Source organism: Chrysoperla carnea, chromosome 5, assembly GCF_905475395.1.
Source record: "Chrysoperla carnea chromosome 5, inChrCarn1.1, whole genome shotgun sequence".
In the NCBI taxonomy this organism is placed as follows: domain Eukaryota; kingdom Metazoa; phylum Arthropoda; class Insecta; order Neuroptera; family Chrysopidae; genus Chrysoperla; species Chrysoperla carnea.
This window is the reverse complement of record NC_058341.1, coordinates 57,203,853-57,216,335: the sequence shown is the minus strand read 5'-3', so window position 1 is coordinate 57,216,335 and position 12,483 is coordinate 57,203,853. Positions and strand designations below refer to the sequence as shown.

The window sequence follows — 12,483 nt, the reverse complement described above, 5'->3', positions numbered from 1 at the left end:
CAAAATATTAAAAAAAATATGATTGTATGAAGTTACAATAATTCACACAATCCTGAACGCGGAGCCATAGGTTACAAAAATGGGTGTTTTGTGATTTTCAGCAAAAAGGTTTTATTTTAAAAACTAGCTCAGACAAAAATTGTAGATCAAATAATTATATTATTATTACTTTTTTTCCTAAGAGCCACCGTTTCTGAGATATAACGATTCAAAAAGTTGGAAGAGTTCCATTCGTTAAATATGTATAAGTTACGTAAATACATGACTGAAGCTGTATTACAAGTAACAATATTTTTCTCTCGGTCAGTTTAACTTACATATCATATAAAATTTTTACTTAAATATATCCATTGGGTGCGTAGCCATGGTAGCGGCAATCAAATTGACGCCAGCGCTTGCAGTGGATAATTTTGGCTTAAAGGTGGCTGTTATGACTAATTTTCAATTCTTTGCATGTAAATGGTATAGTAAATGCCCAGTTAAAATTATTGAAATATAGCAATTAATTAAACTTGTTGCATTAGAAATCGTGAAAATAAGATACGAAAATGTATAAATAATATTTTTTATTTATAAATTCACATAATTATTGATTTAAATTTGTTAGAAAATATTATTAAATTTTCAATGTAAGCCATTGAATTATATGTCCATCCATAAAATCATATGACGATTACAACTCTTCTAATTTTTTGAATCGTTATATCTCACGGTGGCTCTTAGTAAAAAAAGTATTGAGACATTTTTTATATTTAATTATCTGATCTACAAGTTCGTTTGAACTAATTACCGTAAATAAAACTTACCGTTTCACTGAAAATCGCGAAAATCCCGTTTTTATAAAATTTGACCCCGCGTCAATTTTTTTCCACATCTCGGATCGATGAGGACTTTTAAGATTTCATTTAAGAAGGTGTTTTGGTCAATCCTACCAAATTTCAGTCGGGTGCGAAATTTTGTACCTTCGAATGTTTAAATTGACCGCATCATGACAGTAATCAAGTTTGTAAAGTTTTTAATATCACGGTATGAACTATAATAAATAGTTGTTAGCCTACTAACGACATGAAAAGAGCCTACATTATAGTGAGTGTATTGTCAAAGGTTAGGAACCTCTTATGTTTTTTCTTTCTGTGAACTAGAAAATTAATTTAAAATCGATATTATACATAATTATAACATGGGAAATTGTATACAATTTGTTTTTATAAATACACCTGCACGTTATGTCAAGAATTGTATAAATGACTTTGGATTTTCATTACTATTCACGTATAAAAATATGGAAGCGTTGGTATTTCAATTTCTACACTGGATTTCCACAGGCATTACGGAAATTAGTGTCAGTAGCGTACATTTGTGGTCTACAATTAATATGTTTTTTTGTAATACTGTATCCTTATTTCGAGGGTGCTCAGATTTCCAAATCAAAAATACCTCAAATGATTTTCATTAAAAATGAAAACAACTTTTTTTCACTTTTTATACCATGTATATAACATGTATCAAGGTATATTAAGTTTAGTCTCAAGTTTGTAACGCTTAAGAATATTGATGCTATGAATTAAATTTTGGTATAGGTGTTCATTAAATCACCTAATTAGTGCATTTCCAATTGTCAGTCTGTCTGCCTGTCTGTCAGACCATACGATTACTCAAATACGAAAAAAGATATCAAGCTTTTACAGCGTGCTCAAGACGTTAAAAGTGTGATCGAATCGTAAATGAGTAACATAGGTCAATTGGGTCCTGGGTCCGTAAGACCCGTCTTGTAAACCGTTAGAGATTGAACAAAAGTTTAAATGTAAGAAATGTTCCTTATAAAAAATAAACAACTTTTGTTTGAACCTTTTTTTTCGTAAACATCACTGTTTACCCCTGAGGGCGCAAATTTGGTTCGAACATTGTATAGTATGTATAACATGGGAATATCAGTCACGTGTCATGTATGTATGGTTGGCTATCTCTCTTTACTTATATGACGTGAAAAAACAAACAATTCCATAATCAACACTGTCTATACATGGTATTTCAACAAATTACGCAATCGATTGTTTGTTTTCATTTGTTTTCTAAAGGATTTCACTTAAGGAAACAGTAACATTTTGGTTTTTTTCCCTCAATTTTCACGAAATCGATTATTCTAATTAGACCTGTCAAATCCATTTTTGATTTATAAAATCCGTTAAGAAATATTTGAGATACCAACTTCACCGGGCTCAAATTTAAAATCCAGTTTTAGAAATTTTCATTTTTTGAAATAGGCATACAACTCAATAAAATGAATTACATTTTGGAGTCAAAATTACTATTTATAATAAAATTTTCTTGGATTTCAAATTTCAATTTAAGAAATGTTTTTCAATTTTCTAGAACACTTCGCTTTTAGCAAATCTGAATCCGACAAAAACGATGCAACCAGCAAAAATTCATTTCAAATTATAGTTCTCTTTAGATATCAGCTTCAAATAATTCAAACTCAAAATCCAATGAGCTAATAAAAATATATGCTAAAGAAAACAATACACTTAAATAAGTACGATTTTTGTAATTTTTGGGTCAAAATGTCCTTAATAAAGCAAATGAGAACGCTTTTCATAATTTTTAGGTCAAAATTACCATATTAATTGTTTTTTATTAAAATTTAAAACAAAAACTTCCCAATTTAAATGAAAACTTCTTTACAGGATAATTTATACATGACAAAAACTATACCACGGTAAAATAAAAAAAGCTGTTCAGAATTACAGTTCTCGAGACATCAACTTCACCAAACTCAAATTTAAAATTCAAATTTATCAAATATACCTACGAAAACAAACAATAAATCGTAGATTATTTACTATATTCTCATGAAACTTGGAAAACTAGTCAGAAAAAAAAGTTAAAATTTTGAATCATAACAAAATGATTAAAATTTAGTTTTTATTTTTTTTATTTTCCAGACACAGTGGCAATTGTAATTTTAGCATTAAAATGTATCGTACAAGATCATAGACATAGAAATTTACAACATTTTGTACGTCGGCCAAGTTTAGGTTTAGCACGACAACAGTTACCTGATGGTGGTTTTGGTAATTTACACGCAACAGCATTAGCTATGCAAGTAAGTGTGCGAATTTAATAATTTAATTCTATGGGGAATTTAATGAAAAAAACAAAACAAAAAACAATCCTTTTATTAAATTCTTTTTTCATTTCGTAAATGTCACATTTAATACAATGAATGAACGAAAAATTCTCAAGGTTAAATCAATACCTTCGTAGGTTAATAATATACCGCGTGTTTAGTGTAAAACTTTATAATTTTTGACATAGCAACTATTAGATATTGAAATAAATACTACCATACTTGAAATAAAAGTGTACGCCGATTTTAAATCCACAAATTCGGCAATAAGTCTCTCAATTAGGATAAAAGCCCTATGCCTGATTCTGAATGGATAAAATGAACAACTGTTAAAAGTGAAGCCATAAGACATCATCATTTATAACAAACTTGGACACACCCATTTCAAAAACGATATCAAATTTTAATCCAACTAATAGACATGTATTACAGTCGATTAAAGAATTTATCAGACTCACGAAATAATTTGTTGTGACCTGCAACAAAAAGTTTGGCAGCCTTGAAAAACTTATTTTTCTTCGAGATAGTTTTTGTATTTTATTTTATTTTTGTATTACTGTAAATTTTGGTAATGTTTTACAAATTTATTTGTAACTTTGAAAATAATGTTATGTGAATAAATTTTACTACTGACGATGGTTGCGTTGCAAACGAAATATGGATATAAGTAAGTCTGTTGTACGTTTTTTAACAAAATTTCTGAATATATAATTTAGTTCGAGTATCGTGGTATTGATTTCAATAACTATGTCTCAAATCGAACTCAATAAAAATTCATCCTTTCAGCAATTCAAAGAAACTCACTCAAAGAAAATAAATATACCTACTATAAACTAGTATTGGACTACCTATCACCATAATTCACCAACTAATGGTTGCTCTACGGAATCGAATAAATATTTGAGCGAAAGAAGGCTAGAAAAATATGAAGTAAAATATTCGCCGCTTAATCAGAAGCCGTGATGTACTACCCAAATGCTTAGAGTATTTGCGTCCTAGTTAGTGCCTCTTAATAGCTGCAACATAATTGCTTAAAAAAGCCCTTGAATTGAGATAATATCTTCGTTTTGGTAATATCGGCATATATGTATTGTATCGCGAGCCTCTTTCTCATTTAACGTTAGTGAATAGTTCAGATGTTTACTCTCTTATCCAGTTCTCGCTAATTCTAGTTTGATCATATTAAATTACATTTGGCGTCATGTTTACTTCTAATAAAAGTTCCAGAGCTTTCATATCAAACACAGGGTATTAACGAATTGTTTCGTTTTATGTTGTAGTTTAAGGTCAAATTATTTTGGATATTATATATATTTACATTAATTACCATACGTACATAATAGAATAATATAATATAATAAAAATATAAAACTCAATATAATAAAAACAATCATTTATTATTATATAAAAATAGGAATAATATTGATTATTTTTTATAATACAGGCAATTGTATTTACATAAATGTCAATAAAGTTATCTATTTCGCTAAAAAAAGATAGATTATTTTTTTTGTTACATAATAAATGATTGTTCTTTTTCTTTAGTCGCAAACAGATGCGTTTTCAAAAATATAAAACAAGGATAATTGACGATAATTCTTGATTCTTGAAATATATTTTATTCATTTTTTTTTTGCTTGCATATAGGTATTTATATAAATGTCAATAAAATTATCCGTCTGTAAAGAAATATATCCACACCATTAATCTTTATTGTATATAGGCAACTGAACATACAGTAATGTAAATAAAATTGTAAAAAACTTTAATTAATGTTCGAACACATAAACTAACAATATTTATTTACATTTTGAACAGGCCCTACAAAACGAAGAATATACAATCAATAATCATTGGAATCGTACAGCCGCTGTGCGATGGCTATTGAGTCATCAAACTGAAAATGGCAATTTTGGCGATATTGCTGCTACGACAGATGCAATTTTAGCATTGTCATGGCGTGGTCTTAGCGCAATACGTACATTAGAATGTGGACATGTTTCAGATTTGGAAAATCATGGTAAGTAACGTCAGTAGTTATTCATGTTTCTGTAATCAACAGCCTACTAATTAGACAGCCTACTTTATTTATTCTAGCATATGACACCTAAAAAAATTAATGAAGACGATATTGAGCAATTTCTCTCATTGGACATATATATGGCAGGGCGGCTTTTTTCGAGATAGAGGGGAAGGGAGAAAAAATGTAAATTAAAAATAGAAAAAGTTTTCTGCTCCTTGCCAAATAAGTTCCTTAGTGACAAATGTTACGTAACGATAGCAGACATATTCTTCCCTCCCTTCCCGACTAATATCAATCAAGCCATGTTACCCTTTCTCGGGCGTTTGGGAAGAGGGAGAGGGGAAAATGTATGCCAGCAGTATGTATAACGTTTGTGCGATCATTAGAGAGCATATTTGGTACGGCGCAGAAACTTTTTCAATTTTTACTTAAATTTTATTAAGTTTTACTAATTTTATTTCACTCTTCCCCTCTATCTCGAAAATGGCCTCTCTGAAATATACATAACCCATGAGAGAAAATGCTCCACATCGACTCAAGAGCTTATTTATCACGCGGCAGAAAGTAAGAGTTCATGAATTTTTTACGTGCCATATACTAGAATAAATTTCCTTTTCAATTTTCCTCTCTTTTTATGTAGGAAGTTCGGTTCGAGTTGGTTTTAGAAATATATAGAGTGGACCAATTTAGTGGCCGACTGGTTTGTGAAAATACACTCGAAGTTTTGCCTGTGACAACAGCGACGAAGGAACGCTCCTTTTCAACCTTGCGTCGTCCCAAAACATACCTTAGTTGATAATGTTTGAAGATCGACTAAACGGTTTAGTCCTCGCTCAATAAACATCGCATTTTTGTCTGTACTTCTCAGAGTTAACTTAAAAAAAATGATTGAATATCACATTTTGACCAAATTAAATGTTCCCTTACTAAAAAAAGAATTTCTTGTTTTTATTGACCTCATTGCCTAGCATGGCGAACAAAAGTTTGAGCCCCTTCCTTGAATAATTCCTGCGCACGGGCCTGGCATGCGAAAACTAACAAATCAATTTATAATGAATTTTTTGATGTTAATCAATAAACTAATATTTGACTTTTCTGGTTTCATTTTCAGTTGATATTGATGAAGGTCATTTCAAATCACATGTTCCACATACAAATTCGAATGATACAGAAGGTCGAAATGTTTCAGTTACATACACTTTATGGGTCGGTACAAACGTAACCGAAAATTATACGCTAACATTAACAATTCCACGTAACGAAACATTTTATAACGTTATGCAAATCGCTAGTTTATTAGATAATCATTTTGTCTTTGAGGCATCGGAATGGCCCAATGGGCATTATGTACATACATTAGCTGGTTATAAAGAAGAACCGATGGGATATCATTATTGGTTATTGTATCGTGTACCAACAGTTCCAGATCCAAGCAATCCACCAGCTAATCAATTAGTTGCCCCAGGAGGTAAGGATACAAAATTGCCATTGAGAGTCTAATCTTAACTTCAATACTTTTGACATTTCTTTGTAATCATTCCATATTCAGAGTCCAGGTTACATTCTCAGTGAGCTCTAAAACCGAAGCGTTAATTTAAGAACATTTACGAGCAGAATAATTGTTTATTTTTAGGTGTGGATGATTTGCTGGTCGAAGATGGTGAACATTATCTATTCTGGTATAAAAAATTGTAAATTGGAAGCTTTATCACACACATCACCAGAAAATTCCAGAAAAACTTATTTTGCAAAATTAAAAAAAATAGGCGGCGATTTTAACCAAAGCATGCGCGTGCGGACACAAAACTAGTCAAGTTGTGTTTAAGTATTTAAACCCAAATATATATTATCGATCCCCTGACTCGATTCTCTTTTGGTTGCATTTTTCTTGATCACAGCTTCCAATATATTACAAATAATTCGCCGAAATATGCCCATGGAATTACTACTTGCAAAGGAGGATCTTGAAGGGATCTTTTTTGAAGCACAAGCCTTATCTGTTATAAAAATCGATCCATATAACTTCGCTCATGTCTATATAACTGGGCAGTGTTCTTCAAGTTTTAGAATTCGACAAATCTGAAACGTCTCCTAATAAGTGACTAGAACTATATAAACAAAATGGCAAACCGCATGTTTGTTTTAGTTAATTCGCAGCCACTCAATCGGCGTCGCTGGATTTTTAAGTAATCGTATTTCAAATTTTTAAGATCTGCCCACTTATATAAAGATCTCTGCATCGAACACGATACATGTATCATTAAGTTATACTTTAATTTTACAAACCCGAATAATTTCTACATCGTATCGAATTGTAAACGTGAAATTCAAATGTTCTATGGATCGAAAACTTTTAAAGTTTAAATACTTAAACATAATCATAAACCAATTTTTTATTACTTATTTTTAGAATAACCGTATTAGGAAAACCCCAAACGTATAGAAACGAAATTTTTTTTTAAATTTTATTTCAAATTGTATATTTGATAAGATCAAAGAATCAAAACAAAAAATTGCTTATTGCGAAAAAAAATTTGTATGTAATAACTCATACCTAGAAGTAGAGAAAATTTCAGATTTATATTTTTTCACAACAATCCCCAACCAAACACTCCTCTCAAAAAATTATTTGACTTTGTTGCAAAATAGATTTTCCAAAGAAAAAAATTATTATTAATAACAAATTTCGTAATATATTTTGAATATTATATTATATTAAAATTATATATATATTATATAAAAAAAAACTTTTACGCTTTAGAAAAACTTTATTTGCGAATATATAAATTTTTTGTATATATTGATAAAGTTTATTATTATGGTATGACTGTGAGAAAAATTCCATTGTCTGTTTTATTTTCTTTGAAAACGTGAAGGTTAGTAAAATTATTGGACCCATAGTAATAAAAATTCAATATTTGTTATTTAAACAAAACTTAAAGAATCTGGAATGACTTATCCCTTACAAGAGCTTAAAATTGCTCATTTCTTTGATGGGGAGCTTAAAATTACGCATGTCTTTCATAGTGAAATCTACAAATTTACACAGCTGTCAACACTCAGTTTAGGTACTATGGTTACGTTAGGTTAGAGTGGCTGTCCTGGGGTGGGACATACTTAGATCATAGGGTTCGTTGTGATACCGAAAAAGGGTTGGCCCATCACCGGCCACTACTCCATGAACCATTTGGAGCTGTTTATGGACAGCAGGAGAGCTTTGACGTCGTCGGACTCCAGGTCGGAGAGGTCGTGAAAGAGAGGCTGGCTCAAGTAAGTCCATCTTCTCATGACAAGAGCTGGGCAGTGACAGAGAAGCTGAGACATTGTCTCCTCCTCCTTACCACTGTGACAGCTTCTGCAGTAATCGTGATACACTGCCAGGCCCAGGCGTTCAGCATGCCTGCCGCCCCACCAGTGTTCTGTAACCCCAACAACTTTGCGAACAGAGACTCTTGGAAGGTCCTCATGTGCCAGACTTTTTCGTCCCTTCCTAATTTCAATTAGAAAGAAATATACAAAATCCAGTCGTCTTGAAAGGAACTTTTTCGTGAAATTAAAGCTCTTACACCATAAATGTTAGTAAAATTTATGGGGAAAAACTATTTTACTAACTTCCACATTTAAAAAACTAATTTTAATCCAAAAAAAAAATACTCATTAAATATTTTATAAAATGGCTTTGTAAAAAAATATCATGAAATGCTTGAATAAAACTTTTATTTCCTAGCTTTGAGATATAAATTAGGTTTAAAAAATTGCTTCAAAACAAAAATGCCGAATTCCCTTTTATTCCACAAGAAAAATTTATTTTTTATTTTTTGACAATCATTTCTCAAAAAAAAAGTATGTACAAAATTCTGTTAAACTCTTTTTTTTTAAACACACTGTATATAATAAAAAAATATAGTACATACCGAGTATATAAAAACAGTGATTACAAAAAAAAAAATGTTATGTATATTTAATAAATAAAATTAAGAGAACAAGAAAAAGATACCAAACAATAACTTTGAAAAATTTTTAATGTGATTAAATTAAACAATAATTAAATATTTGAATGTGTACTTAATTAAAAATAATTCATTAATCAGAAATATTTTATAAAAAAAAATAAAAGTTGTTATAAATAAAAAAAATAATTAATATTTAAGTCAACAAAAAATGGGAAAAAAATATTTAAAAAATATAATAAAAGCGCTCATTGTAGAAAATAACAAGAAAAAAATGATTGCTATTTATAATAAGTTTAATTGACTGATGTAAAAAAAAAAATATTTTTTATTTTCAATTATGTTCGAAGATATAGGCAATATATTTTACATAAGCATTAAAACTTTTAACGAATATGTCCCTCAAATTTTAAATATGTATTCTATCGATATAAGAACATAAAAATGAGTTTGTAAGACTTAATAATAATGTACTAAAGAATTGCAGCTTAGGATTTAACGAAAATATCCTCCAAAGATTCGGCGCTGTTTCAGCAAACGTTGAGTAACTTGTAAAACGAAAATCGAAGAAATAATTCAAACTGTCTCTGCGGTCGCTAATGACCTAGACGTTAAAAGCGACCTTAAATAAAATAAATAAATAAATAAAAAATTCAAATTGATTTAATTGGGGAGACCTATGAAAAGTTCAAATCTGTCTCTGAAGGGCCAAAATTCTAAGAAAAAAGTTTCTTTGCAGTTTTTGGATCCGATATACTTTTAATGAGATAGAGCTTCGTTATTAGTCATTTCTTTTTTGAGAAAATTTCGATAAATATCTGATTGAAAGTTTATAATAAGTAAGTTATAGAAAGTAGTTTTGGGAGACTTTACATTCCTGTATTGCATATTGCCTATATTTAAAACATATTTAATTAAATGAAGAAAAAAAGAAACAAATTCGTGATTTTTAAAAACATTATCGATTGAAATCACCAAAAAAATAGATGCGAGGGAATTCATAGCTTCTACAATTTTTAAAAACTTAAATAAAATCATAAATAAATAGTTATATTTCTACACAATTTTGTTTTATTTTAAAAATTAAAAAATTGAAACATGGTTTTAGTTTAAGATACAAACCATTCCAAAGGTTTGTGTCTTAGATAATGGGGTTTTATTTTTATTTTTTTATAGGAAATTTAAAGAGCGAAAATAAATACACAACAGATTGTGCATTATTTTAATAAGAAAATATTTGAATAAAATATTTATTAATATGTTTAAAAAAATCTCACAGCGTGTAATCAATTTCTTTAATTAATCAATTAAAAAAAATATCAAAATAAACAAAAAAAAAAGTATAATAAAAATGCTGCTTATTATCAGAAACAAATTTTAAGAAAAAAATTGTAATAATAATAAGTTCATGCCATGTGACAATATTTATTCAAAAATGATAAAAAAAATTCAAATAAAAATTTTATGTTAAAAAAAATTGTGTTTTAATTTCCAAAAGTCAGTGTTTGAACCCTTCAATAGCAGTGAAAACGCTTAACTCTACTGAAACATGCAAGGATTGCATCAAAACGAAGTCTAGAGTTGTTTTAATTTTAGATAAATACCTACATCACTTAAGTTTTGCCCTAAGATCCCAAAATCAGAGATAGATTTACATTCTATTTTTAAAGCTCCTTATCTAAAAAAATTTGATTTTTTGTGGAAAAATTTTTAATTTTGTATTTTCGAACAGTGAACTATTGCCGATTAGGAAATTAGTAAAGAAAGCTTTCGTACAGGTTTTTTGCGGTATGACAAAAACTACTCATACGCACTTGGTCGATATCTCAAAAACTGCTCGTTTAATCAAACCACTGTCAGTAAGCAACGAAACAAACGGGTACGGAACCCTAAACTAGCACTTGAAACATATATAAGAACACTCTCCATTCAATAACCTTTTTTTCTTAAAGCATTTTGAAGAATGTCGCCAATTTTTTCTTTTTTTCGGGTACGGATTCCTAAACTTGCACTTGAAACATAGCTAAGAACACTTTCCGTTAAAGTACCTTTCAAACGAAGCCAAAAAAATTAAAATCGGTTCATCCATTTAGGCCCGACGATGCCACAGACAGACAGACATACACACATAGCAGTCAAACTTATAACACCCTTTTTTTTACTTCGGGGGTTAAAAATACAATTTTCATAATTATTAATAACCCAAAAAATGATATTGAAAAAAAATCCAAGTTTATATTGAGTTTTCGTCCTCCTAGCCTTCCATAGTTTTAAGGTCTACCCTTGCACATATCTTGCAATTTTCACGAAATAACGTTTAATGGCAACCATAATAAATTAAGATGAAAATAACGAGTTTATTTCTTTACCAAACGTAATAGTTTTATAACCCTCGCCTCAAACCCTTAATTTACTGTCTTTGAAATATTTTTTATCGGTTTTATGATCGTTCGTTTGTCAAAAATTTCACAGATTATGAACAGGATCAAATAGAATAGTACAGTAGACCCGCGGTAATCCGGCCCCTTCATAATCCGGCATCCCTTGTAATCCGACATAGCTATAACGGTAATCACAAAGCAGATTTATTATAAATACCGGAATTCTACGTGAATGAAATTAGAAAATGATTGAAATCTTTTCACTTCGATATGTAATTTGTCGGATTACAAGGTATTCTTTTTAAAAAAGTTCCGGACTACAAGGGGTTTGTAGAAGTACTCGATAGTCCGACAAATTCGATAATTCGACACCACTTTGCAAAACGTTTGTCGGATTACCGCGGGTTCACTGTAATTAAAAGAAGGGAAAAGAAAAAAAATGTCTAAATTCAAATCTACACAGAGTGTAGTTAATGAATGTAAAATCTGGGCCGACTAACTAAGTTTTATGACCACAAACTGATTTTGATGTTTAACATCTCGCTTTGTTTGTAATTCCATTTAGAACAAGCTCCTTAAATTAGTTTGTGAGCCTTCCCTTCCCCTTTTTTCGGAAAGTCCGTCGTTTATATTTTATCTGGCAACGGTAGCTGTGTTCTATAGGCAACTGTATTTACAATCTTGTAAAGTATAACAGAATCAAAAATGGTGTATGAAACACCCGTTACATTTTAAAAGTTATGAAAAGAAAATTATTGACCTGAAAAATATTTCTAAGGCTTTGATTAATAATATAATATAAAACGCATTGAACTGAATAAAATCTAATATTATTAGAAATACTTGATAGCTAATTATTAACAGATAAATAAATAAATTAATAAACAAATAAAAAAATTATTTATTTAGTTTGAAATACTTCCGTCGCGTTACTAGCGTCACTACTTTCTTAAAAGTTATACCGTAATACCGTACAATTTCACATAATTTATTCTTTGT

At 29.7% G+C, this 12,483-nt stretch overlaps 1 protein-coding gene across 1 annotated transcript in view; it reads left to right on the top strand.

Moving 5' to 3' along the window:
* Positions 1-7,618, top strand: part of LOC123299888 (uncharacterized protein CG3556) — a 33,174-nt gene extending 25,556 nt beyond the window's left edge. Inside the window, exons 5-8 of the mRNA XM_044882293.1 lie at positions 2,946-3,106; positions 4,949-5,150; positions 6,265-6,621; positions 6,787-7,618. Of these exons, the coding sequence (XP_044738228.1) occupies positions 2,946-3,106; positions 4,949-5,150; positions 6,265-6,621; positions 6,787-6,848 (782 nt within the window). The 3' untranslated portion in view covers positions 6,849-7,618. The remainder of the gene's footprint in view (positions 1-2,945; positions 3,107-4,948; positions 5,151-6,264; positions 6,622-6,786) is intronic.
* The last annotated feature ends 4,865 nt before the right edge of the window (positions 7,619-12,483 follow it).